At 40.3% G+C, this 26,847-nt stretch overlaps 1 protein-coding gene across 4 annotated transcripts in view; it reads right to left on the reverse strand.

Annotated features, from left to right (window-relative positions):
• Nucleotides 1-2,087: 2,087 nt before the first annotated feature.
• Nucleotides 2,088-26,847, reverse strand: part of MTNR1A (melatonin receptor 1A) — a 103,451-nt gene continuing 78,691 nt past the window's right edge. For all 4 annotated transcript variants that reach the window (XM_045017287.1, XM_045017284.1, XM_045017286.1 and 1 more), the window contains one exon: nucleotides 2,088-3,851. In XM_045017287.1, the coding sequence (XP_044873222.1) occupies nucleotides 2,983-3,717 (735 nt within the window). In that variant the 5' untranslated portion in view covers nucleotides 3,718-3,851 and the 3' untranslated portion in view covers nucleotides 2,088-2,982. The remainder of the gene's footprint in view (nucleotides 3,852-26,847) is intronic.

The raw sequence follows: 26,847 nt of genomic DNA on the forward strand, positions 1-26,847 counted from the left end.
CCCGTTCCAGTTTGAATTCATCCTTCTTAAACATGGGAGACCAAAACTGCACACAATACTCCAAATGAGGTCTCACCAACGCCTTATATAACGGGACTAGCACCTCCTTATCTCTACTAGAAATACCTCGCCTAATGCATCCCAAGACCGCATTAGCTTTTTTAACGGCCACATCACATTGCCTACTCATAGTCATCCTACGATCAACCAGGACTCCTAGGTCCTTCTCCTCCTCCGTTACTTCCAACTGGTGCGTCCCCAGCTTATAACTAAAATTCTTGTTAGTCATCCCTAAATGCATAACCTTACACTTCTCATTATTGAATTTCATCCTGTTACTAATACTCCAGTTTACAAGGTCATCCAAATCTCCCTGGAGGATATCCCGATCCTTTTCCGAATTGGCAATACCTCCCAACTTGGTGTCATCCACAAACTTTATCAGCCCACTCCTACTTTTGGTTCCGAGGTCAGCGATAAATAGATTAAATAAAATCAGACCCAAACCGAACCTTGAGGAACTCCATTGGTAACCCCCCTCCAACCCGACAGATCACCCTTCAATACGACCCTCTGCAGTCTCCCCTTTAACCAGCTCCTTATCCACCTCTGGATTTTCATTTCGATCCCCATCTTTTCCAATTTAACCAGTAATTCCTCATGCGGTACCGTATCAAACGCCTTACTGAAATCAAGATATATTAGATCCACCGCATTTCCCTTGTCTAAAAAATCTGTTACTTTCTCAAAGAAGGAGATCAGGTTGGTTTGGCACGATCTACCTTTCGTAAAACCATGCTGTAACCAATTGTCCCAGTTGCCATCGGCCTCAAGGTCCGTAACCACTCTCTCCTTTAAAAAATTTTCCATAACTTTGCATACTACAGATGTTAAACTAACAGGCCTGTAGTTACCTGGGTCACTTTTTTTCCCCTTCTTGAATATAGGAACTATATTAGCTAATCTCCAGTCAAGCGGTACAACCCCCGAGTTTAGAGATTTATTAAAAATCATCGCTAACCGGCTTGCAATTTCACTCGCCAATTCCCTTAATATTCTAGGATGAAGATTATCCGGGCCCCGATTTACTTCCGTTAAGTTGTTCAAGTTTGGCTTCTACCTCAGATACCGTAATGTCTACCCCCATATCTTCATTCCCATCAGTCCCTCTACCACTATTCCTTAGCCTTTCATTAGCCTCATTAAAGACCAAGGCAAAATATTCGTTTAGGGATAATCTTGGCATGGTACAATATCTAATCTCCACTCCGTTTAAAGTTTTAAGCGGTCCCACTTCTTCCTTCTTGGTTTTCTTCCTATTTATATGGCTAAAAAACCTTTTGCTATTGGTTTTAATCCCCTTCGCTAGGTCCATCTCCACCCGGCTCTTTGCCTTTCTCACTGCTTCCCTACACCCTCTGACCTCAATAAGGTAGGTTTCTTTGCTGATCCCTCCCATTTTCCACTCCTTGTACGCTTTCTGTTTTTTCTTAATCACCCCTCTGAGACGCTTGCTCATCCAGCTCGGTCTAAAACTGCTACCTAAGAACTGTTTTCCCTTTCTCGGGATACAGGCCTCTGACAGCTCCTGCAACTTCAACCTGAAGTAACCCCAGGCGTCTTCCGCCTTTAGATCCCTAAATATGTTAGTCCAATCCACTTCCCTAACTAGTCGCCTTAATTTAGTAAAGTTAGCCCTTTTGAAATCGTAAACCTTAGTCTCAGATGCAATTTTGTTTATCCTTCCATTTATTTTGAAACGAATTAGCTCATGATCACTCGAGCCAAGGTTGTCCCCTACAACTATTTCCTCAACAAGGTCCTCGTTACTCACCAAAATCAGATCTAAAATGGCATCCCCCCTCGTCGGTTCAGCAACTACTTGATGAAGGAATTCATCAGCTATCACGTCTAGGAAAAGCTGAGCCCTATTATTATTACTAGCATCCTCCAGGCTTCATGTGGTTGAGAGTTCAGCTAAGCGGTCAGACCCCACAGAGACCTCGTCCTTCTCCAAACAAACTCCCGTTCCTCTCAGATGCCCCTCTTAAGTGCATTTGGCTTCCTGACAGGCCCAGTGTCTGGTAATTCCTAAAAACATACTATGGAATAGTCAGGGAGGAGCAACAGGCACTTCTCTCTGCTATCTCCAGAGGATATCTCCGCCATTCTCTCCTTTTGGGTAGCTTCCAGGTTTCTCCCAGTTGTATTTCTCCTGGACATTAGGGAAGTTGGAAGATCCCATACCTCAAAATCACCCGGTGTGCTTTGAGCTCCTGCTGAACCCATGTGTGCTCTATGCCACCCCTCAGCATGCCCTAGTTGTTCTATAGGCCCATGTAGCTTTTGAGATAATCACACATGCATATTTTTCCTCCTCTTTAATTTTTTTTTTTAAAGGAGAACTCAACAAGGGCTGTAGAGTTACCTGAAAGAAGTGGTGAGGCTTACTTGCCACAAAGCTATGACTACTGTAGGAACTTAAATATATAGACTGAGATTCTTAGTGAAGCATTTCAAGTATTCTCCCTCGTCTTTTCACGTTCCCTCACACTGGAATGAATAGCTCCCATTTTTCCTTTAACAGAAGTTGTTAAGGATGGCAGGATCAGTACCATAACCTGCCTTGCAATTTAGGGAGTCCAGCTGGGGGTAGTGATGCTTTTTCAAACAGTTTTATGTTTATGGCAGTTCAGTTCCAATTCATCTTCAGTTATCTATGTAAAACAAAATTTTAAAAAGTCTGTAACCCTGTAATACCGTAAGCATATAAGTGAGTCATTATTTGAAAGATATGTTGTACAACAGGAGGCTCTTTATGTCAAGGCTGTGTTACTTTGGCTCACAAATACTGTACACAGAACATTGTCCAAGTAACTTTCATATAGGACTGGTATTTCACTACAGCACTTCAACTGTGTGGCTAATAAAACAGATCTAGGGTTTGAATGTTGTAGATCGGCAATGGTGAGGGCCCCATTTTCACACAGAGTCTACCTTCACTTGATTGTTGTTCGTAATCAGTGGTGAGGGTTTGGTTTTCATCCTATCTGCTGCATCGTTAGAACTATCCTGAAAGAAAACCTTTGCTGTACAAATTGTGACAATAATTCTCTTGTATTCTCTTCTGAAATTCTGGTTCAGGAGTCCATATATGATGGCATTAAGGCAGCTGTTGAAATATGCCATGTAGTAACTGGATACAAACAACCACTCTGGAATCCTGGGGATTATTGTGTCTGGGTCAACAGCCACAGCCAGGCCTATGAAGTTCAAAGGAGCCCAGCAGATCGCAAACAGTACAAATACCACAAACATGGTGACAAAGTTCCTAAAGTCATGTGGCTTCAGCCTGGGCTTGTTGTCAGGTTTAACCCTTCGCCTTACCTGAATAACAAGGATCCATATTCTCAAGTAACAGAAAGTAACTATGGCTATGGGAAGCATGAAATGGAAAAACACCACTGCTATTGTATATGGTGAGCTCACAGATTGTGCAAATGTGCACGAGTAGATCCGCGGATCATATTGTAGAGATCCAACAAACAGATTGGGAACAATAGCAACAAATGTCAGGATCCAGATGAGAATGACATAGCACAGAGCATTCTTGTCACTATACAGCTTGTCATACTTGAGGCTGTGGCAGATGTAGCAATATCGATTAATAGCAATGCCTGTAATGTTGAATATTGATCCAATAACACTTAGGCCCATCAGGAAACCACTGATTTGGCAGTGGAGGTAGCCCAGATTCCATCCATTATGAAATACAGATGTCAGGACCAGTGGGTATGGGTAGATCGCCACTACCAAGTCTGCAATGGCCAGGCTTACAACAAATATATTTCCTGCAAAATAAATATGGAAAAAATATTTATTTCTCTTTTTTCTTTTGTTCTTTGTGTCTCTCCATATTTTTAATAGCTAGTCTCAGAGGAAAACTCTAATTTCTATTAACACCAAACTTTATTTTCATGTATTAGAAATAAGAGAGTTATTTTTCTTTAAAGAGGAAATGGTTCAATTCTAAGGTGTACCTTTAAAACAAAGGTTTTATTGGGTTTAGTTACCATAAAAATTCTACATTTATTATGTCATTTACTTGGGTTCTCCTACTCACACAGATCCAGAATTCATGTCTTATTAAAATAGTCTCTTGAAAAATGAGCATGAATAATATGACGACTAATATGGTGCCATTTAAAACTCTCATTCACTTTTCACATTTAACTCCATTGCTTTTCCTTAAGTTATCCCCAAACTTTTCTACTTCTGAAACTTAAATCTGTTTTCCTGTTTGTATCTCAAGCCTTTCTTGGATATTATCTTAATAAATTGTAAAGACTCCAGCTACAATATTGCAATTGTATTAATATTTAGAGAAGTTATCCTTCTGGTATTTCTCAAGTAAAGAGTTTCTAAAACGCTAAAAAAAAAATCCAAATTTTTCATCCTAACAAAGATAGTTTTAAGATCTTCCAAATGGAACACTGATGCCACATACTCTTACTTCTTCCTGATTGCGCTACCTAAAAGGTAAGCAAAGCAGATGCAGCAGCAAAGAGAAGTTGCTAAAAAGATACTGTTGACTTTTTAATGGGCTTTGGATAGGGCCTGCAATCAAGCAGGTAAATCAGAATCAATTTATTTTAGGTACTTATACAGCATCCATTGCTGTAGCATCTGAGCACCTCATAATCCTTCAAGTATTTTACAAATGTATGAGTTTATATTCAACTAGTGTATCCTTATGCATTTTTAAAACTAGTCAATCTACATGTTTATTTGCAGTATGAAGATTGTTATTCTCATAAGACATTTACATCATACACTGGAGGTCACATGTAAGGTCTTATTGCAAATATAGAAACTATCTTCCCTCTAGAGTGCTTAATCCCTGTCTACTGAGCACATACAGAACTCTTAGTTCTGCTAATCCCAAAGGAATAGTGTACACCAGGTTGTAAAATTCCACTCGGTATCACCACTTTATTTAAACACACAACACTTAGATATAGTGAAAATGATAAGTTTATTATCAAACAAATTCAAGCAATAGAGAGTCAGAATATTGGTAACAAATGGTTACATATAAAACAAAATCATAACATGTTTTCTAGCGACTAACAGGGAATTCCCCTATTTCCTACAAGACAGCTTACCCCAAGTCTTTTCCCCAGCGTTTTCAACCAATTTAGTTGAGACCCTTGCTTCTGAGATCAAGCCCGCTGGCAGCTTATCTTCACAGACTGAAGTAATCACTGGGGGTTCCTCTGCACCACCTAGATATAGTCTCTCAAACCATTGTTTTAGTTTGAGAACAGGATATCATTCTGCACAGCTCATTTTTTCCCCGTGAGCTTTTTTCATTGATTTCACATCCCTCCATTAGCATTTGACTCAGTATGTAAATGTTTCTCTGCTGTAAAGCTTACAATACTTCACTTGCATGTAGCCAGACAGCTAAACATTTCTTACCTCCTGTCTGGTGGAACCATTCTAAAACATGTCACCTTACTTGCTTTAAGAACATAATTTTTTGTACATACATAGCTCTTTAAATATCACCTGAACATACATCTCTCAATCATTAAGATGACCAGTATGACACAGACTTTCATTAGAGACCTTATGTGACACTCTTTCATGAACTAGAATGTAAATTCCAGACCCAGGGGATCCCTGTAACTCTAATGCACTGCTAATAGTTGATATCACATGGTCCCTAGGTCACAATCAGTAATTTACAAAACCTACAATAATAGGTGTTCAGTGTCCAGAAGATTATACAATGTAGGGAAGCGTGAAAAAGAAAAGTTCTGTAGATGCTGGAAAGTTTGTCTCTTTCACAAACAGAAGTTGGTCCAATAAAACATATCACCTCACCCACCTTGTCTCTCTGGGACCAACACCGCTACAACCACACTGCAAATTAAAAACAATGATAAGCAAACCATGGAACCAAAATTCAGATAAAAAATTGTGGCAGATTGATAATAAGGGATGAAATCCTGGCATCATGGAAGTAAATGGAATATTTGCTATTGACTTCAATGAGGCAAGGATATTTTTTAAACAAGCTGAGGACTATGGGCAATACTAATAACTGGTAGAACTAGTAATGCACCAAAAAACCCAACGTGTTCTCTTATCTTTCTATAATTTTTTTTAAAAGCCAATTTACTAAAAGAATTTATTAAAAGTAAAAGTAAATTTTCTAACACAGATGTGTTTGGGACAATGTTTTAGTCAAGTTTTTCAGCATGTAAGCAAGTACCATACTGTTAAACTATAACTGAAAATCAGCTTTAAAATGAAAATACCAATGCAGTAACAAGCCCTTTGAACTACTGCAATTCTCAACATTGTGCTCCACTTCTTTTAATATAATTACATTAATTATAACATTGAAAAAAGCGTTTCTCCTGCTAATCCCATGCTTTAAGTGTTCATAGGGAAATACTAAATCTCAAAACACACGCAGAGATGCAGAAATGTGGAAATTATTTGGCTCAGAACAGCATGTGGGTTTTTTGTATTTTAATTGTATTCAATTCAGGCACATGATGCCCATTAATAACAGAAGCTGGGATAAACGGCCTTATTTAAAAGATTAAGATACACTGTTTTTATAAGTTTTGTACCTAGTTTTCTAGTTGCCTTTCTCTTGTTGATTTCTGAAGTTGTTTCCTCTTTTTGTCTGAGGATCTAATGCCATCCTAGGGTCTGCTTCTGCTGAAGCCTGTGGCAGAGGTCCTATTAATTTCAGTGACAGCATAAAAGGAGGAAGTTTGAATAGAAAGAGAAGGAAAATATAAAATCCATTCCGTCTGTTGGTCTTTGCTCACAAAATCTGTCCATGACCCATTGGAAGATTGTTTGCAGAATGCTGTAAGTGTGTAAATACAACACTATATAAATTACAGGTGGGACCGAGTCGCTTCCTATTATAAGGCTCTGTTTCATTTGCCCATAACTTTGCCAAACTAACTATTTGGGCTGAAATTTTCCATGCTGGTTTCTTCTGCAGGCTGATTTTTTTCTCCCAAAAAAACCTTCAGCCATAATGGTTTAGCCACTTCCAAGAACAAGACTAGGGAAAAAACTGTTTTGCCCATATTGGAAAAACTTTGATCTCTTCTTTGAAAAAAATGTGCTAGCATCTCTGGACTTTGGAGCTGGGGCTTGAAATTTGGCCGCAGGGGGATTTCCATGTCAAGGGCTTGCCTTTTGCTTTCCTTGTGAAAATCAGTCCAAATTTGCCCAAATTAACAGACTCTTGAAAAATCAGTTTGCACGTGCTCAGTAGAACATGTGTAGATTTTTAGTTGCTAAATCCCCAAATGATTCTGTCTGCACCGGGCATGCTCCAGCCAGGGGCTGAGCAGAATTCTGCCTATAATTGCAGCTTTGGTCTCCTATTCGCTGGGCTGAGGTCTGGCAACAGAACTGAGAGCAAGCAGCTTGTCAGCCTGTGCTGGTTTGAATTCAGAATTCTCAAGAGCTAGACTTCATGGGGGCACGAGCCAGAGGGGGAGGCTGTGCAAGGAGGCTGGTGGGAGAGGAGAGAACATTGTGCAGTAAATAAGCCCTGTGGCTACACTCCGAACAAATGTTGAGAAAACAAAATATTAAATAGCTGTTCATTAATTGAGCACCTTCCACTGTGTGCACTGAATGAGCAGGGGGTTCTGTGGAAAATACAGGATGCCATCATGCAATTAAAGACTATATTGCAATGCATAAACACAAGGGGAGTTAATTAAGGTTTCACATGCCATCTGAATTCTGGTGTTTCCTAACTTTTGAGTGCTTGACTTTTCAAACTTAATAATGTTCTTTTAACTTGTAAAGAAGTGTGGAGAAAGTTGAGCTGGGCTGACTAGAGTCACTAGGCTCTGCTTTTAGATAGTCCAAAGAAATGCTCCATAAAATATTGGTAGAAGAAACCTGTGAGACTGCTCTTAAAAAGTACATGTTCCATATCAGACCAAACTGCCATCTTACAATTTTTACTAAAGAAAAAGAAAATGATTTTCCACACAATTCCACTTTCCCAAGAGGGAAACACCACATAAAATGAATGGAATAAATGAGACACAGGAAAGTTGTAGGAAAGACTAATACTATTAATTTTCATGATGCCATTGCCAAAATAGATGGAGAAGCAGCACAGAAGATCCACAGGCTGTTGTACTGGCAGTAATTGATATCTCTGTAATACATAGCATTTGTATGCTTGTAATGATCCCATAGACTATGTTTGGGCTTGATCCTTCAGCACTGACATTAATCAGAGTTTTGCCTGTGACTTGAATGGGAACAGAATCTAGCACAATACGAGAAGAACCAATAAAGGACAAAATTGCCAATGTTGAACCTCAGACTTAGCATTGAGGGAACTCAGCACCAAGCAGCCACATTAACAGGGAAAAGAGGCCCAACTTCTGCCCTCAGTTTTGCTGACACAACTGAGAGCAGACTTTGGTCTGAAGACCTGATGTCAAGGGGGAGGTATTGCTAGGGGCAGAATTGTCTCTCTCTGCTGGAAGCAGTGGTAAGAATCAGAAATTTTGGAGGTTTTAGATCTATGAGGCAAAATAACTACATTTTATAAGGTTGGTGAGTCCTATTTAAGATTTTGGGATTATGGAAAAACGTTAATTGAGTAGTAGAGTGGGAGGACTGGAGATCTTATTTTAGTGGCAACAGTGATAAGGGATTGCTATTATTTTTCAAACATTTATTTAGACTAATATTTTCCAGTTTGCTGTTTCTACTCCTTACTTTCTTATGCTAACTTTTTATTCTTCACCCAAAGAATAAAATTATTTTATTACTACATTTATTTTCAGGTGGATTAATGGTCTAGCCATATTGTTAATCCTTGGTGAATACACCAATCTGGTTTCTGAGTTTCAGAGAACAATTTTAGTTTTGAGAAATTTGGCTCTGAGAAACAAGCAAACCAATAACCAGCACAAGCAAAGCAGCAATAACTTAAATATGAATAGAAACAAAAGAAAATCTAGAATCATCTCAATGAAGGGAAGAAAAGAAAAACAAACAAATAATTATTTTACATGTATAGAACAGCAGAGAGTTCATACTTTGTCAACAGCCACCATGCTAGAAATAGGAAAACTATTTTCCACCTAAATAAATAGATCAAATCAAACATCTGCATTCCCCCCCTAAAAGTTATTAAACACCTGTAATTGATCTTCTCCCTTTCAATCTTCTTTACACCTCAACCTCTATGCTTTTTACCCTAACGTTATTTCAAAAATTCAGTCATACATTGGGAAAAAAATATTTTCCTGAAAAAAGACCAGTTTGCATCATTAACATCATTTTAATGACACATTTAGTATTTGTTTTGTATTAATAGCTAGAGGCCTCAGCTGTAACACGATACAAGACTCCAGTCCCAATATCTTCTAAACCTGCATGATATGTATGCATGTTTAACATATTACCTGCAACCTTATTCTAGCTTCTTGCTTAGGGACCTCCCACATCCAAGCTCATTGCTATTGCGATGTGCCATCTGCTGTGTATTGGGTATCCAGGAGCCACAAATACAGACTATATTGCATTCAGGTAAACAATGCCTTCTCTTTCTTTTAGTGGACTGTTCACATTTCATATTCACCTAGTCTAAAGGGACACAAGCATGTTTTTACATTTTTCCGAGACATTTTTCAGCCTTTCCTTTTTTACCATAAGTGTTTATTTTGAGGCAGGACCTGATCCTATGTCCACTGAAGTCAATGGGAGTCTTTCAATTGACTTTAATAGTAGCTGGATCAGGCCCTTAGTGTTTACTTATTAATTCCCCACTCCCTAATGATAGTGATATGTAACATTTACAATCTAGGGTCAATTATGAAATCAAATTTAGTTTCTGATTAGAATGTCTATGCAGTTCCTAACTGCTTTTTTTTAAATCACCTCTCAAACATGCCCAGATGTGAATGTAGAAGCATTAGTTTCTGATCTTGATATAATTATAGGCTAGGCTTAATTATTGGGATTTTTTCTATAAATGTAGGTCAAACTCTCTGGAAGTATAACTTGTTCAAAATGCTTCACTGCCAGGATTTGGTACCCTTATCACCATAACTTCACAGTAAAGCACCTTGAATTCTTCTAGTCACATCTTATAAGATTTCTGGTAATTGCTAAAGTTTTTACTGGTTATGTCCAGGGGTGTCTCATTGTATTTTATTTAATCATGAAGCTATATTTTCCCTTTAGTCTAAATATTTTCTCATTTAGTTCTATAAAATGCACAGGCTTAAAAGATAAATCCAAAGTTGTACTGTAGACTGGCCGGACTCACCCCTGCGGCGTCTCCTGCTGGTGACTTCCGGGAATTAGCTCGATTCAGCTTTGGAGCGCCCTCTGCAGGCTGGTGATCCGCTTGTCCTCTGGCCCCCTGTGTCCCTCCCTGGACCCGGTGCCCCTTTTACATGGGGTGCTGCCCCCTGGCAGTAACCCCCTTTCTCTCAGGGTCTCCCCTCCCCGGGGGACCCCCACCCTCTATCTGCACCTTGCCTCAGTATTGGCTACTGCCAGTCATTGTCTAGCCCACACCCTGGGGCAGACTGCAGTATCAGCCAACTCATCACTGGCAAGGAGGGTTTGGACCTGCTGCCTTGGCCTACCCCTGGGCTGCCCTCTGCAACCCCCAGTACCTGTTAGCCCAATGCTAGGCCACTGCCTGGGGCTTTCCAGGCTAGAGCTCCCCAGCTCCTCAGCCTTTCCCCAGCCCTGCTTCACTCAGGTATCCAGTCTCTAGCTCCTTGCAGCCAGGCCCTTTTCCCTCTATAGCTAGAGAGGGACTGTCTTGGCTTCTGGCTCACAGCCTCTTATAGGGGCCACCTGAGCCTGATTGGAGCAGGCCACAGCTGAGCCTACTTTCCCCAATCAGCCCAGGCTTCTTGCCCCAGCCTAAAGGGTGCTTTCTCCCGCCACAGCCCCTTCCCAGGGCTGTTTTTAATCCCTTCAGGGCAGAAGCAGGGGTCCACCCTGCTACATGTGCATTATTAGATAAACAGCTAATTCAACATTATGTCACCAAACACGTGTGCAGCAAAGAAGGGAGAGTCAAACATTGTGCTCCATAGTCATAAAACCAAACATCCAAACAAGCTGATATTCTCCTGTAAAACTAGCAACACTTTATTAAACTAGCAATCCTACTCCAGAGCAACACGATGCTAGGAGTGACCACAGTTCCAGATTATAGTATTTCACAGGCAAACCAGAAAGTACTGGTCTAGATTGTATGGAAAACAAGACTAGAAAGCTAAAAACAGTACAAAGTGAATTTACCTTTACTTTGCAGAAAAGGCCATGAGCTACTTTCCTCTGGATGCCATTTCTGTTTTGTAGAATAGAACGGTGCATACTCTTAGGAAGCATATCATGCTGCCATTTTCCCTGTGACCACACTGTTTTGTGAGGTCAGTGTCCCCTTTTGGTTTGCACAAAATGGCATGCAAAAAGATTAGACCAATCATGAACAGGCTACCTTCATACTGTGTGACAAGGGATGCCCTAAACATTCCTTCAATTTTAAAATTTGTTCATTGATAACTGCTCTCCAGTGGTTTTCTAAGTGTCCAGCGCTATTTAAATAACCTACTCTTGTTTACAGGACCAGGAATGCAAAGAAGTAATTTAAAAAATGTTCCATTTACATTCAAGATATCAATATGTTCATTACTTAGTACAACTATGATGGGCCTAGGTCTGTTAGAAATCAGCTACAGTCTCTGATATAGTTATTTACTACACAGTAGGGAGATGATCCTGCATTCCATGTGCACACTGATATCCCCAAAAAATAAATTAGTTGCAATATTGAGTGTTCGACGAAAGCAGGATCAGGCTCCAGTCCAGTATCTTCCCAGCGGCAATGCACAATGTGAAAACTGCTACATCAAAGTATCTAATTCGGAATTCCACAAGGGTTAAGTGCCCCAAAAGTATTATATGGAGAGGAAAACTGTACCCTGCAAGTTGAGTCAATTACCATTTCTTCCCTTCAGGGTTACTTCTCAGCCATCATTTCAAAGCCAAATAAGTTTGCTTAGATAAGTAAGTTTGATCAGACAGTCCCAGTTTCACTGAAGCACAGGTCCTAGAGGATTAAGAAACTAATGGTCTATACAACTCTGCATCAAAATGGTACAAAACCATTCAAAAGAAATGCAGAAATAAATATTGTATAAACTCTTGTTACTCTTGGGAACTTCATTCATTTTACAGATCATAATATCAACTCCCTTAGATGTGAAATGCCTATTTTTAAAATCAAGGCTCTATTTCTAAACCTGGCTTGCATCAAAAATTCCACGTGCATATTAAATTTTAATTGCGTGACGGAGGCCTTTGGGGTTTACTCCTGATTAACAAATTAAATCTGGTACTGCAGGTGGTCATGCAAGAGGATGTGAATGGCTTTAAGCCCAGCGTGTACATTTCAGCATCAAACACGTGCATGAAAACATCTCACTCTAATTTTCTTTTTAATCTGAAAAGAGGCCTTACATTACATTAGGGCTTTATTGTTATAATTGTTAGACAATTTCTCATAATGGAAACAATGTTCAGAAGGGCACGAAAAATCCAGGATTGTGATCCTTGACCTTGCAGGCACGTGTCCTCTTGCCATAGGACTATCACCTAGTGAGGGCTAACCAAACCTAGTGTGTAATTATTACAACCATAGAATTTGACACATCCATAATGTCAGGCAGGAAGCTTGTTAGCACTCAGTAGACAGTATTAAATATTTACACTCCCACTCATTTATAACAAGCCTAGTAAGGCAAATATTTTGAATACCACAGTACAGCTCAGATTCTGTCAGGAGCTGAGTATCTTCAGCTCCTATTGAAGTCAATGGGAACTTAGGGTGCTCAGGACTGGACTCCAGGAGAGCAGGAACGATATACTATGTGTGAGAGATGAGAAAGAATAGATACATAGCTAGTGTTGCATATAAGATCATAATACTGTGTTTAGATTATACTTAACTGTATACTGCAGAACAGAGTTATCATACAGAATCGTCCAAAGAAGCAACAGCAACAAATTGATTTGAAATGCCTGCTCATCCTCTATTCAAGGAAAGTATATGCAAATTAGAGTGGTTGGAGGAGAGCAACTGTAGGGACTCCCACTATACATGGAATCAAATATTAGGGATCAGCTCCAGGTTGGCCTTGGCCAAATAGGTTGTGCATATGAAGAAGAGTGACTAACAAAACAAGTTTGCAAATAAAGGATAACGTTTAAAACAATGGTGCCTAAAGTTAGGATCAAATGTCCATATTTAGGTTCTTAAATAAGTTGTCCAATTTCCAAAAGTGCTGAGCAGCCAGCAGCTCCCTTTGACTTGCACAGAGAAACACATGTGAAATGCTTATGATGTCAACAATATCTCTGAATTAGAGCTAATGAACTGGGAAGATTTCTGCAAACAATTTTGCAAAAATGTGTTCCTATTTTTCCATCAAAATTTACAAAATTCAAAAATTTTTGACCAGCTCTACTCTCAATACTAAAACCTGTATAAACAGAGTTCCCATTATATTAATATTGTAGGTTCTTGTGAGCTGCAGAGAACTGAAAATGGTCACCCAATTTTAGATTCCTGGGTAACGTATGCTTAAGGCCACCTCCCATTCTGACGTTTGTATTGTGCTTCTAAGAAAGACCTCACTTGGTGAAAATGATCAAACTGTATTGGAGTTGGGAGAACATGGAAAAAACCCAATGGGGAACCTGGGCAAAAAACAAATGGAAATAAATGCTTGCTTACTTAACCTTTTCCATGCCTCAGTTGACATAGGGAATATTTTAGTCAAACAATGTAGGCTTATTATTATTTTGAATGTATTTATGGGGCAACAATATAACACAGTTTATGCTTTATAAAAAAATAAGACACTATCTATCCTAAGTAGCTTACAGTCTACTTCACTTGTAGACAAAACAGATCAAACCCAAATAGTAGGTATTTACCAAATGATTTTGGAAGGGTTTAAGTAGCTAGCAGTGGTCAGTTTTATAGGCTTTGTAGAAATGCATTTTCAGGAAGGATTTGAAGTAGAAGGTGGTAAGTTATCTGGGCTACTGAAATAAATAAAACCTCTGTGGACATAATCGTTCTGTTTTTTAAATTTATATTTTTATAAATATTTTATAACAAATATTTTGGCTCGATCGTCCAATAGATGTGGCTTGACGTTTGTGTACAAGATTTTTGCTTAAAAAAGCAGCATCAAATCCATAGGAGAAATATTCTCTAACATTTTTATCTTGAGGTGGAAAATCTGTTGCATTAAATTAAAACGGAGGTATATAAAATCAATAGATTTTTAATGCATTGGAAGCTATTGAAGAAAGTCACACTAATTAACTAAACAAAATCTTCTGATGCCAACAATTGAGATTTGCAAACAATCCATTACCATTGTTTGCATATCTGAAATAACCATTGAAAAACTGATTGCTATTTAATCACTATCTTACAAATATTTGAAGTACTGTACGCTAAACAAAACTTAGTATCTTCTATGATAATCAAAATCAATATCATTTATTGTATCACAATGATAATCTGAACCATTCATTTTATAAACTGGGTAGAGAATTTCACAGCTGTGCAGATTAACAGAAGTTTCAGGTTTGTCAATAACGTGTAAAAATCCTACGTTACCGAGGTGTTCCTATGTTTTAGCCCTCCCCCAAGGTCGTATTATCTCTTTTGGTGCATGGTATGGAAGAGATCAAACAAGCTCAAATAATAAGCCAAATGTGGCTAGTAAAAACAGAGTGGGAAGCAGTATTAACTGCTGTCACCCTGAGAGGGTGAAAGCACATATCTCCCTCTCACTCTTGGATCAAAAGACCTAATCGTTACGCAGCATTATCAGTGGGTAAACCTGTGGAGTGTCTGGTATCAATCCAATATTGTGTTCAGGATTAATGCTGTTGATGCATTCTGTGGCTTCCACCCCCACCCTCACACTGGGGATTGAGGGGTAGGGTGAACCACAGACAGGCTACCAATAGCAGCGCAGCATGTGTATGAGCCATGTTGTCATGGGGGTGGGGACTGGAGCCCAAGGAAACACAATGGCATGTGGGCAGATTGCCTGAGCTCTGTGGTACTGGTTTTGGCTCTCAAGGCATCTGCAAGGATGGGAATTCTCTATGGATCCGTGGGCACAGAGTGGTTTGGAGGTACCACCATCTGTCCCCTTCAAATGTCCACGAGCCCCTCCTCCTGAGAGAGAAATGCATCAGAAACTGAATGGATTTACCTGAGGAACTTATCCACTTTCACAAAATGGGTTTATATTGATCATTTCCACCTTTAATTTCTATCATTCATTTACAAAACAATTCCTACAGATCAGCCTATGCTCCAGTGCTATTTCTTTGCCTGGATGTTTCAGAACACTAGTGTTGTTATCACAGTTGTAGAAACTGTATACAACTGCTTAGAACAACAATACTACTTAGTGTCACAAACTGCAGCACTGGACCCCTGCAGAACATTTTCTTCCTCAGCTGCAAGCACTGTGGAGACTGAAAATGAAGTGTAAGGAGATGAGGCTAGAGTAAATTCCAAGCAAAGGGAGGGCAAGGAGATGAGGGTGGGGCCGCAGACTAAAATAGGAATCGGCAACCTTTGGCACGGGGCCCGTCAGGGAAATCCGCTGATGGGCTGGGATGGTTTGTTTTCCTGCAGCGTCTGCAGGTTCGACTGATTACAGCTACCACTGTCTGCTGTTCGCCATTCCAGGTCAATGGGGGCTGCGGGAAGCAGCGCGAGCCAAGGAATGTGCTGGCCGCGGCTTCCCACAGCCCCCATTAGCCTGGAGCGGTGAACCGCAGCCAGTGGGAGCTGCAATCGGTCGAACCTGCGGACGCTGCAGGAAAACAAGCCATCCCGGCCCATCAGCAGATTTCCCTGACGGGCCCCGTGCCCAAAGGTTGCCGATCCCTGAACTAAAAGAAAGCAACAGAAAAAAACAGGGCATGACACAGAGAGAGAGAGAGAGAGAGAGAGAGACCCCGCCACCATCATTATTATATTTGTATTGTCAGGGAGCCCAGACAGGATCATGCCCAAAAAAACTGTACAAAAAATAGGAAGAGATGGCCTCTTTCCCTGAGACCTTACAATCTAATTTGCAGCATGACAAAGGTTAACAGACAATGTGTGTGGGGGGGGGAGGAAGGGTGATGGTAAATATAATAAAAATCATACAGTTAATGAAGTTGCTATGTGCAGTTACATCCATGTAACTGACAGCAGAATTTGTATAAAACTCAGCCCAGTAACATGGAGGACCAGACCATGCACTGATTTAGCTTTCCATGCAGCTACATTGAAGTCAGTGGTGTGTCACAGGGTTTATGGATTGAATTTGTCCATGGTATTATCCCGGGGAGGAAAAGATTAAAAAACAAAGAAGAAAACAACATCCCTCCCACAGCCCCACACATAAATCAGAAGTAATATAAGCATAGCTAGCCATCAAAGCAATCCCAACATTTAACAACAGGAACCAGGGTAGAGAGCCAGCAATGTTAATTAAACATGAGTTCTTAAAATAGCCACCCCACTGCTTTCTCCTCAATGCAGATATGTAGGACATCCACCAGGGAAATACAAAATAATGTTACAGTAAAATTCAACTGAGCAGGGGTGGTGGTGTGTTTACTCTTGCTCCCCCCAACCCAGTCCCCTTTCTTTTCTTTATCCCTTTCTTTCCTTCTTGGACTTATTCTATCTCCTCACTCCCCTCTATCTTTCCCCACAGCATCTTCTCTCCTATCTGCTTTCCCTGTGAGTTCCCTCACCTCTCCATTTAAATCCTTTTTCTCCTTTTGCCTCCTAGTTCCTCTTACTGCCCTGAGTCCCTGAAAGAGGTGGGGAGGAGCAGAAAGAAAGAGTCCTTATTTCTCTCCCCCCCCCCCCCCCGAAAAAAAAGTTTATGATGCCTTAGATAGGAGCGCTCAGCTCTGCTGTTACTGAGGGGAGTTGATGAGTTGGTGTAGTGGCCTGCAGCTGTCTCTTTGTCTACCTGCAAGGCAGTTGGCATCCCTAGATAACTAAATTGAGTTGTTTTAATACATTAATTAGTAGGATCTGTTTGTGTGGGTAACTTTACAAAGGGCTCTTTGGCAATGGAACACTTGGGGGGAAACTGTGCATAGGGGGAGAGGGAGGTGATGTTAGTCCCTCTCGAGAACAGCTCCTTGCTCATCAGTTCATTAAGTGGAGAGGGGAGACAGGAGGCTACCTGGCTGGGCCAATGGAAGGAGGAGCTAGGGTCATATGATCCACTACCATACGGATCTTCTTCCTTGTGAAGAGCTTGCATAAAGGCCTGAGGAATCTACTTCAGACACTGGGCTGCAGTAACCTTTCCAAAACAACTCTGCAGGGGCATTCCATGCACGCGCGGGGGTGGGGAATACCACCCAACATGCCCCTGCCCAATACTCACCCTAGCAGCTAGATTGCTTTGTCCCTTACTATTTTAGCAACTGTCAGAACAAAATGTTTAACCTGAACTACATACACAGAGTGCCGGTCAAAACTTAAATGTGTCAAGGTTACAATTTATGTTTCAGACACCTGGTTTAGGAATAGCATTTAAGCTAGTAAATGCCAGTATAAAATCTGTGTAAGAAAGTACTCCTGCTACAGCAAGCAAATCAAGTAATTGCAATGACAAATAATATGGTCATGTCAAAAGCAGTTGTATAACTTTGCTTCTTAGATCTCGCTTACAAGAACCCTAGATTCAAAGGTATGATACAGCAGAACTGTTTTATAAAGGTATTTTGGGAAGAATGCAGTTTTTCATGGCATCCATTCAGCAAGGTAATTTTCAGCATGTGAGTAGTGTCACTGACTCCAAAGGCAACATTCATTAGCTTGAATATAGGCAAGTGCTTAAGTAGCTTGCTGAATAAGGGCATAGAAAAGGAACAAATCTGCAATCAACATTTTGCAGTGGGGAAGATAGAATATTACTTTCAATCCAATATGTATTGTAATTTATTTAATAAAGTTTGCAAAAAACTCTATTCAGTTTTTTTTTTAATTAAAAGTTTTAAAAAAATTATTTAGTCTTCGGCGCACTATCAATACCTTCATGCCACATCAAATCATGATGTACAATTTTACAAATGCACGTGAATTAATCCATCGGTCACCACTGTAGTGTATTCACTAGGCCTTTTCATAAATTAAAAGAATGCCAGTTGGCTGGGATATTGTAGTTATAACAGTGTGGATAGTTCCATCAGAGCTTCACTGATAGCCGATATATGAATTTGGAGTGTCTTGTCTTTATACAATATGACTAATGACTACTCATGATAGCTTCCTGTAACAAACCCCGTTGCCTACTCTATTCCCATATCTACTCTAGTGACACCATCAGAGGACCCAACCACATCAGCCACACCGTCAGGGGCTCATTCACCTGCACATCTACTAATGTTATATAGCCATCATGTGCCAGCAATGCCCCTCTGCCATGTACATTGGCCAAACCGGACAGTCTATATCTAAAAGGATAAATGGACACAAATCAGACAGCAGGAACGGTAACATACAAAAGCCAGTAGGAGAACATTTCAATCCCCCTAGACATTCAATAACAAATTTAAAAGTAGCCATCCTTCAACAAAAAAAACTTCAAAAACAGACTTCAAAGAAAAACTGCAGAGCTACAATTCATTTGCAAACTTAACACCATTAATTTGGGCTTGACTAGGGACCAGGCGTGGCTGGGTCACTACAAAAGCAATTTTCCCTTTCTTGGTATTGACACCTTCTCATCAATCCACCCTGACTGAATTGGCTTATCAACACTGGTTCTCCACTGATAAGGTAATTCCCTTATCTTCATGTATCATTATATAATGCCTGTATCTGTAATTTTCACTCCATGCATCTGAAGAAGTGGGTTTTTTACCCATGAAAGCTTATGCCCAAATAAATCTGTTAGTCTTTAAGGTGCCACCGGACTCATCGTTTTTGAGCTCATGATAGGAAATTAGAACTGCACTATTATTTGGGGAAATGTGAAATATGCATGAATGCTTGTGATTATATCTTTTCCCAATATAATCTTTCCCCCCTTAGAGTGAATGATAACACTTCCTTAGACTTTGGTGGGAAGAGAATCAGGCCCTGAGCCCTGGTATACTCTACAAATTTATGTCAGTATAACCACACAGTTGTATCGACCTAACTCCTGGTGTAGACAGCATTATGTCGATGGGAGTGCTTCACTGCACTGCTACCACCTCTCAGGGAGATGAAGTATTTATGCTGATGGGAGAAGCTTATATAGAGTTCTGTTTTTTCCTACCCGAGGGGATGTTTTACTCCACTTAAAAGAAATTTACCAAGCAATGAATATACTCAAAGAACATTCAAGATGTGACAGAAGCTAATTGACCTTTTGTACCTAGCCCTAATGGGGTGACTCCTTGGCTATTTTCATAATGCACCGTGTTGTACTTAGGTCATTTCAAGTCAGGCTTTGTCTACACTACCCAGCTTTTAGCAACATGGCTGTGCCACTACAGCCAAGCGGCGAAAAGGCATGCAATGTAGCTGCTGTTTATCAGGAGAGAGCTCTTCTGATAACAAAAACCTTCCACTCCCAACAAGTGGCAGAAGCTTTGTCAGCAGGAGGACTCTCCTGCCAACAAAGTGCTGTTCACACCGGCCCTTTTCGTCGGTAAAACTTTTGTCCTTTGGTTTTTTAAATGACGAAGTTCTAGCGTAGACAAAGCCTTAGTCTCAAATAAACTTCCTTCTTTTTAATACCTTCTGTCACACAATCTTAACATTTTTCAGTGTATTTTGAGTAATTAAATAATACATGGCTTTGTTGCACGTACGTATTTAGTAACATTAGAATGTGGTTAGAAAGTGCATCTTTCCTCCTATCAGCACTGAACAAAGTACTTTACAATATACAAAGTTATACATCACCAGTGCAATGAGTGCATTGGCAAACATGGTAGCTTATACTTAGAATAGGCTCAGAAATTAGGACCAAATTCTATTCTCTGTTATAGTAATGCAACTAACTCGACTGACTTCAAACAGGTTGAACTAACCCAATGTACTGAATGCCTCCTAATGTCATTATTGAGGATATTATGTTGGTACACCTGAGCCTGGATTTGGTAACTTTAATCTTGCACATTTATCTAGGCTTTTCCTCCATGTGTAGTGGAGTTGAATTTTTTTAGAAGCTTCTGTTTATCTAATGTTTGATGGGTATAATTCAATTACCCTTGGTTCTTACCTGCTGTGGTGCCCAAGCAATTCTGTCAGGTGCAATGCAATAAACAAAGAAGCCATAGTTGGAATTTTTATTAGTGTAAATCCCACCTGGATAGTTTCTAAGGAATAGAAAGATGGACCTCAGTTTAATATCTCAGCTGAAATATTTGTAATCATTGACTTCTTTTTCAGGATACAGAAATGATATTTGCTCATTGCAAGAATCAAAAATATTCACTGCAAAAATCACAAAGTTCAGAGCTTGTCACATGCATTTGAACATAGCTCCCTATGCAAAATGAAAATAAATATGGAAAATCATTCCTACAATATAATCCTGTCTCATTTTAGACTCATAATATTGTGTCTGTTATAACTTTACTGATAGAGCCCTTTCTGCTTTTTTATTTCTGTTTTATGCAGTTTTTTAATCTCTATTTAAACATGCAAGAATAAGTCTCACACCAAAAAAAGCTTTTAAGGAAACTGAACAGCTAAATATAGACAGCTAAAGATAGTTTCCTTTTAAATATTCAATGAGAACTCAGCCTGTTCTCCCTCTAAACCTTACTCTTGAGTTCTCCATCCTTTTTTTAGCTACACATCTATATGCAAACCTACTTTATTATTTAACAAGATTTAACAAACCAGAAAACAACAAGGAAATTCTTCACTTAGGAAGCTAAAAATAAAAAAGGGCGCTGACAGAAGATGGGATAATTATCTCAATGGATAACAATCAAAAATTCCATTATCAAATCTTGAAAGGATGGCAAAATGCTGAGAAAATGGAGAGGTACTGCCTAACCAATATATGTACTTTTAAGGCCTAGTATAATGGCACCACTGTGATACAAATGCATTATAACATGAAGTTTATTATTTAAATAGTGCATTGTGTCCAAGTTATACTACAATCTTAGTTCCTGACCCCAATGGCAAACCAAAGTGACCAGATTTAAATTCATCCATTTGGTTTTCTTTGAGAAATCTCATTTCAGTAGGGACAATCACCTTTAAGTCTTTTAGAATGTCCACGTAAACTGGCTGAGCTCTTCTAAAGAGGGCTGAAGATTAAAACTTGGCAGTAACCACTTGGTGAACACATCCTCTTTTCACTTCCTTTTGCATCCCTATTAGGGCCTTCTAGCTTTCCTTGTTTCTATAAACATTCCTTTATCCAGATTTTTAGGTGAAGTGGGGTTTCTGACACAAGGTGGGAAGTGAAAGACAGTTTTGGCCTCTTGGCGAGCCACTTAAATGCAGTGGGTATTTTCCCAGGTGAACACAAGACCGTATTCTATCTGCAGGTAGACAGAAGCAGATAGATGCCTTTGATAGTAACAGAAAGTTTAATAGAAAGGTTGCCCCCAAATAAATGAGAATGTTTAGTTCTTTGATCTTGTAAACAAGAAACAGAATCACTTACCCCACCAGCACTCTGCGTGGAATTGCTCTGCCCCCATGATGCTACAGTGGTGGTAAAGGGAAAGGGCTTTTTGATAATCTGGAGAGGTGGCTCCTTCAAATCCATCTTATAAGACTTGGGGGTCTCAATGCCAGCCATTGAAAAGACAGAGTGCTATTTGTTACATCTCTATATAGTCTTCTCCACAGGCTAGTGTTCATTACAAGTACCAATTCCAACCCCTTCAGTCAATGATAGCAAAATTCTAAGTGTTGCAGGTCTTGTTTTGCCCAGAAACATACGAGTTAGGTCAAGCCATTTCTTTACTGATTGAACTTTTATCTTAACTGCAATTACTCTTATTTGTTATGATAAAGACTAGGGCTGTCAATTAATCGCAGTTAACTCATTTGATTAACTCAAAAAAATTAATCGGGATTAATCGCACTTATAACAATAGAATATTTATTGAAATTCATTAAATATTTCTGGATGTTTTTCTACATTTTCAATATTGATTTCTATTACAACACAGAATACAAAGTGCACAGTGCTCACTTCGTATTATTATTTTTGATTATTTGATTATTTTTGATTTTGTCACCCCATCTCAAAAAAGATATATTGGAATTGGAAAAGGTTCAGAAAAGGGCAACAGAAATGATTAGGGATATGGAACGGCTTCCATATGAGAAGAGATTAATAAGACTGGGACTTTTCAGCTTGGAAAAGATACGGCTAAGGGGAGATATGACTGAGGTCTATAAAATCATGACTGGTGTAGAGGAAGTAGATAAGGAAGTGTTGTTTACTACTTCTCATAACACAAGAACTAGGGGTCACCAAATGAAATTAATAGGCAGCAGGTTTAAAACAAATAAAAGGAAGTATTTCTTCACACAATGCATAGTCAACCTGTGGAACTCCTTGCCAGAGGATGTTGTGAAGGCCAAGACCATAACAGGGTTCAAAAAAAGAACTAGATAAATTCATGGAGGTTAGATCCATCAATGGCTATTAGCCAGGATGGGCAGGAATGGTGTCCCTAGCCTCTGTTTGCCAGAAGCTGGGAATGAGAGACTGGGGATGGATCACTTGATGATTACCTGTTCTGTTCATTCCCTCCGGGGCACCTGGCACTGGCCACTGTCAGAAGACAGGACACTGGGCTAGATGGACCTTTGATCTGACCCAGTAGGGCTGTTCTTATTACAAACAGATGCACTGTAAAACTGATGAATTGAAAAATACTATTTCTTTTACAAGTACTGAAGTGCAGTCTTTTTATCGTGAAAGTGTAACTTACAAATGCAGATTTTTTTTGGTTACATAACTGCAATCAAAAACAAAATAGTGTAATACTTTAGAGCCTACAAGTCCACTCAGTCCTACTTCTTATTCTGCCAAACACTAAGACAAACAAGTTTGTTTACATTGACGGGAGATACTTCTGCTTTCTTCTTATTTACATCACCTGAAAGTGAAAACACATGGCACTTTTGTAGCCTGCGTTGCAAGTTATTTACATGCCAGATATGCTAAATATTCATGTGCCCCTTCCATGTTTCGTCCACCATTCCAGAGGACATGCATCCATGCTGATGATGCTCATTAAAAAAAGTAATGCGTCAATTAAATTTGTGACTGTACTCCTTGGAGGGAGAATTGTGTCTCCTGCTCTGTTTTACTTGCATAATGCATATATTTTGTGTTATAGCAGTCTTGGGCCTGGTCTACACTAGGGTGGGGGGTCGAACTAAGGTACGCGACTTCAGCTACACGAATAGCGTAGCTGAAGTCGAACTACCTTAGTTCGAACTTCTTACCTGTCCAGACGCCGCGGGATCGAAGTCTGCGGCTCCCCCGTCGACTCCGCCACCGCCGTTCGCGGTGGTGGAGTTCCGGAGTCGACGGGAGCGCATTCGGAGTTCGAACTATCGCATCTAGATTAGACGCGATAGTTTGAACTCCGAGAAGTCGAACGCTATGTGTCGACCCGGCAGGTAAGTATAGACCTACCCTAGGATGATGACCCAGCACATGTTTGTTTTAAGAACACTTTCACAGCAGATTTGACAAAACGCAAAGAAGGTACCAATGTGAGATTTCTAAAAATAGCTACAGCTATTTAAGATTCTGAAGTGCCATCCAAAATCTGAGAGGAACGAGGTGTGGAGCATGCTTTCAAAAGTCTTAAAAGAGTAACGGTGCAGAAACTACAGAACCCAAACCACCAAAAAAGAAAATCAATCTTCTGCTGGTGGCATCAGACTCAGATGATGAAAATGAACATGCATCAGTCCGCACTGCTTTGGATTGTTATCAAGCAGAACCCATCATCAGCATGGAAGCATGTCCTCAGGAATGGTGGTTGAAGCATGAAGGGACATATGAATCTTTAGCATATCTGGCACGTAAATATTTTGCAATGCCAGCTACAACAGTGCCATGCAAATACCTGTTCTCACTTTCAGGTGACATTGTAAACAAGACGCAGGCAGCATTATCTCCTGCAAATTGTAACCAAACTTGTTTGTCTGAGTGATTGGCTGAACAAGAGGTAGGACTGAATAGGCTGGTAGGCTCTAAAGTTTTACATTGTTTTTTTTAATGCAGGTTTTTTTACATAATTCTATATTTGTAAGTTCAACTTTTATGATAAAGAGATTGCACTACAGTATTTGTATGAGGTGAATTGAAAAATAAAAATTTGGTTTTTTACAGTGCAAATATTGGTAATAAAAATAAATATAAAGTGAGCACTGTACACTTTGTATTCTGTGTTGTAATTTAAATTAATATATTTGAAAATGTAGTAAGCATCCAAAAATATTTAAAATCAATGGTATTCTATTGTTGGTTAACAGTGCAATACTTTTTTTAATCGCTTGACAGCCCTAATAAAGACCAAACCCTGCTCAGTTATACTGAGCCTGTGTATCAGAGAGATGATATCATTGCCACTTTTGCTTATCACCTTGCTCTTTCTTTAATTATTTGTACTACTATTCTCCAGAGTTGGAGCACTAGTGTACAGCGTGCTGTACAGATACGTTAAAAGACAGTTTCAAAGGAGAACTGAGAGGATCCAATGGGTAATGTCTATATTAAAAACCTGTTCCCGTTGGCCTGTTCCAGCTGACTCAGGGTATGTCTGCTCTACAAAATTAGGTCGTAGGCTTGCAGGGCTCAGGAGCTGTTTAATTGCAGCGTAGATGTTTAGGCTCATGCTGGAGCCCACGCACTAGGACCCTGTGAGGAGAGTCTCAGAGCTCAGGCTGCAGCCCGAGCTGGAATGTCTACATGACAATTAAACAACCTCTTCCTTTATTAAGTGGTTATGCCACTAGTAAAATATCTGTGCTTATTCACTCTTCTCCCACAAACCAAGTCCTGTCAGCAGATCAGAACACATGTACATTTCCATTGGCTATGTTTGTTTGCAGTTGCCCTTTCACTCTTGATTTTTCATGCTATTACCAAGGGGCAGTAAGACTAGAGTTCACTGCTTTCAGAATACTGCTCTATTGTTAGAATACTATGCCTGGAAGCAACAGAATTAAAATATTAGCTTTTGCTCATCTATGTCATTCATCTTGAGAGCTACTTGAAATGTCTTTGTGGACAGTAACTCTGGGTTATTCTTTTTTATGCAGTTCAGAAAATAAAGAGCAGGTTTATTTTTTATTGAATTGAAATGGAGCGTGAATAAATAACTACATTTTAATGGTAAGATATTGATCTTTGCAAGTTCCAATGCTGTAATCAATATTGGACCAGTCCCCAGATTAGTATACCTGTCAAGTCTGTCTAGGTGTTGGCTGTAGAACTTTCCCTGCTTTTCACTGCTCATTCTCCAGGCAGACGGACTGGTTTTGTTGTTGTTGTTGTTGTTTTTTTTAAAGAAGCAGGAACACTAGACTGGGTTGAGAACTTGATGTGAAGTGGTAGCACTGAGCTAAGACACCTGCCTGAAATGTAAGTTCTGCTAAAAGGTCAGAGGAAGAAGCAGCAAAAGCTGCTACCCTTGGCATTTTCAGGGGTAGAGAAATGAGGAACTCCCCAACCCTAGGGCTATCAGAGAGCTGCAAAGCTGCTTACTGCTCATCTCCACCAGCCAGAGTCTGAAGCTAGATGTCTGGCAGCAGAAGAAACTAGAACTAATTCCCTTATTAATAATGTTCAGCTGAAGGGATTGCAGCCAGAATGGACATTACATGAGGCACATGGGGGGAAGGATTTCTTCCTTCTGGGGATAATAGAGGGGAAAATTGAGGAGGCGGCATATTCCAGCTCCAGTGAATGCCTCATAGATCAAGATCTGACACTGATCAACATTTAGAGATGCTCTTTTTTCTTCTTCAATTCTTATTATCACTGCATCTTTTTGACGTTTCCTTCACCTAGAGGCAGTGGAAATTAAATTTTAAAAAAATAATATGTGTCCAGCAGCATATACTCCATGATTCTGGAGCAAGAAAGACAAAAAGACAGAAGGCAAGTGATATGTATTAATATGTACCTACCATTAATGACAGTTATTTTGATCTTCTTTCTTGGTAGGTACTGGCATACTACTCTGCTCTAATGGGCTGTAGACAGGGGCGGCTCTAGGAATTCCGCCGCCCCAAGCAGGGCGGCGCGCCGCGGGGCGCGCTCTGGTGGTCGCTGGTCCCGCAGGTCCGGGGGAACCTCCTGCAGATGCAGAGCCGCCCAGAGGGGGGCGCAAGAGGGGCAATTTGCCCCAGGCCCCGAGCCCCACAGGGGCCCCAACCAGAGTTTTTCGGGGCCCCTGGAGCAGGGTCCTTCACTCGCTCCGGGGGGCCCCAGAAAACTCTTGCGGGGCCGGGCGCAGGAGCTTCTTCGCTCCCGGTCTTCGCCGGTGGGGGGTCCTTCCTCTCCGAGGCGGAAGGACCCCCCGCTGGCGAATTACCGCCGAAGACGGAGCGGGACCCGCCGCTGAGTTCAGCTTGGTCTTCGGCGGTAATTCGGCGGCGGGGGGCCCTTCCGTTCCGGGACCCGCCGCCGAAGTGCCCCGAAGACCCGCGGCGGGAGCCCCCCTCCGCCGAATTACCGCCCAAGA

Source organism: Mauremys mutica, chromosome 5 (assembly GCF_020497125.1).
Source record: "Mauremys mutica isolate MM-2020 ecotype Southern chromosome 5, ASM2049712v1, whole genome shotgun sequence".
Taxonomy (NCBI): Eukaryota; Metazoa; Chordata; order Testudines; family Geoemydidae; genus Mauremys; species Mauremys mutica.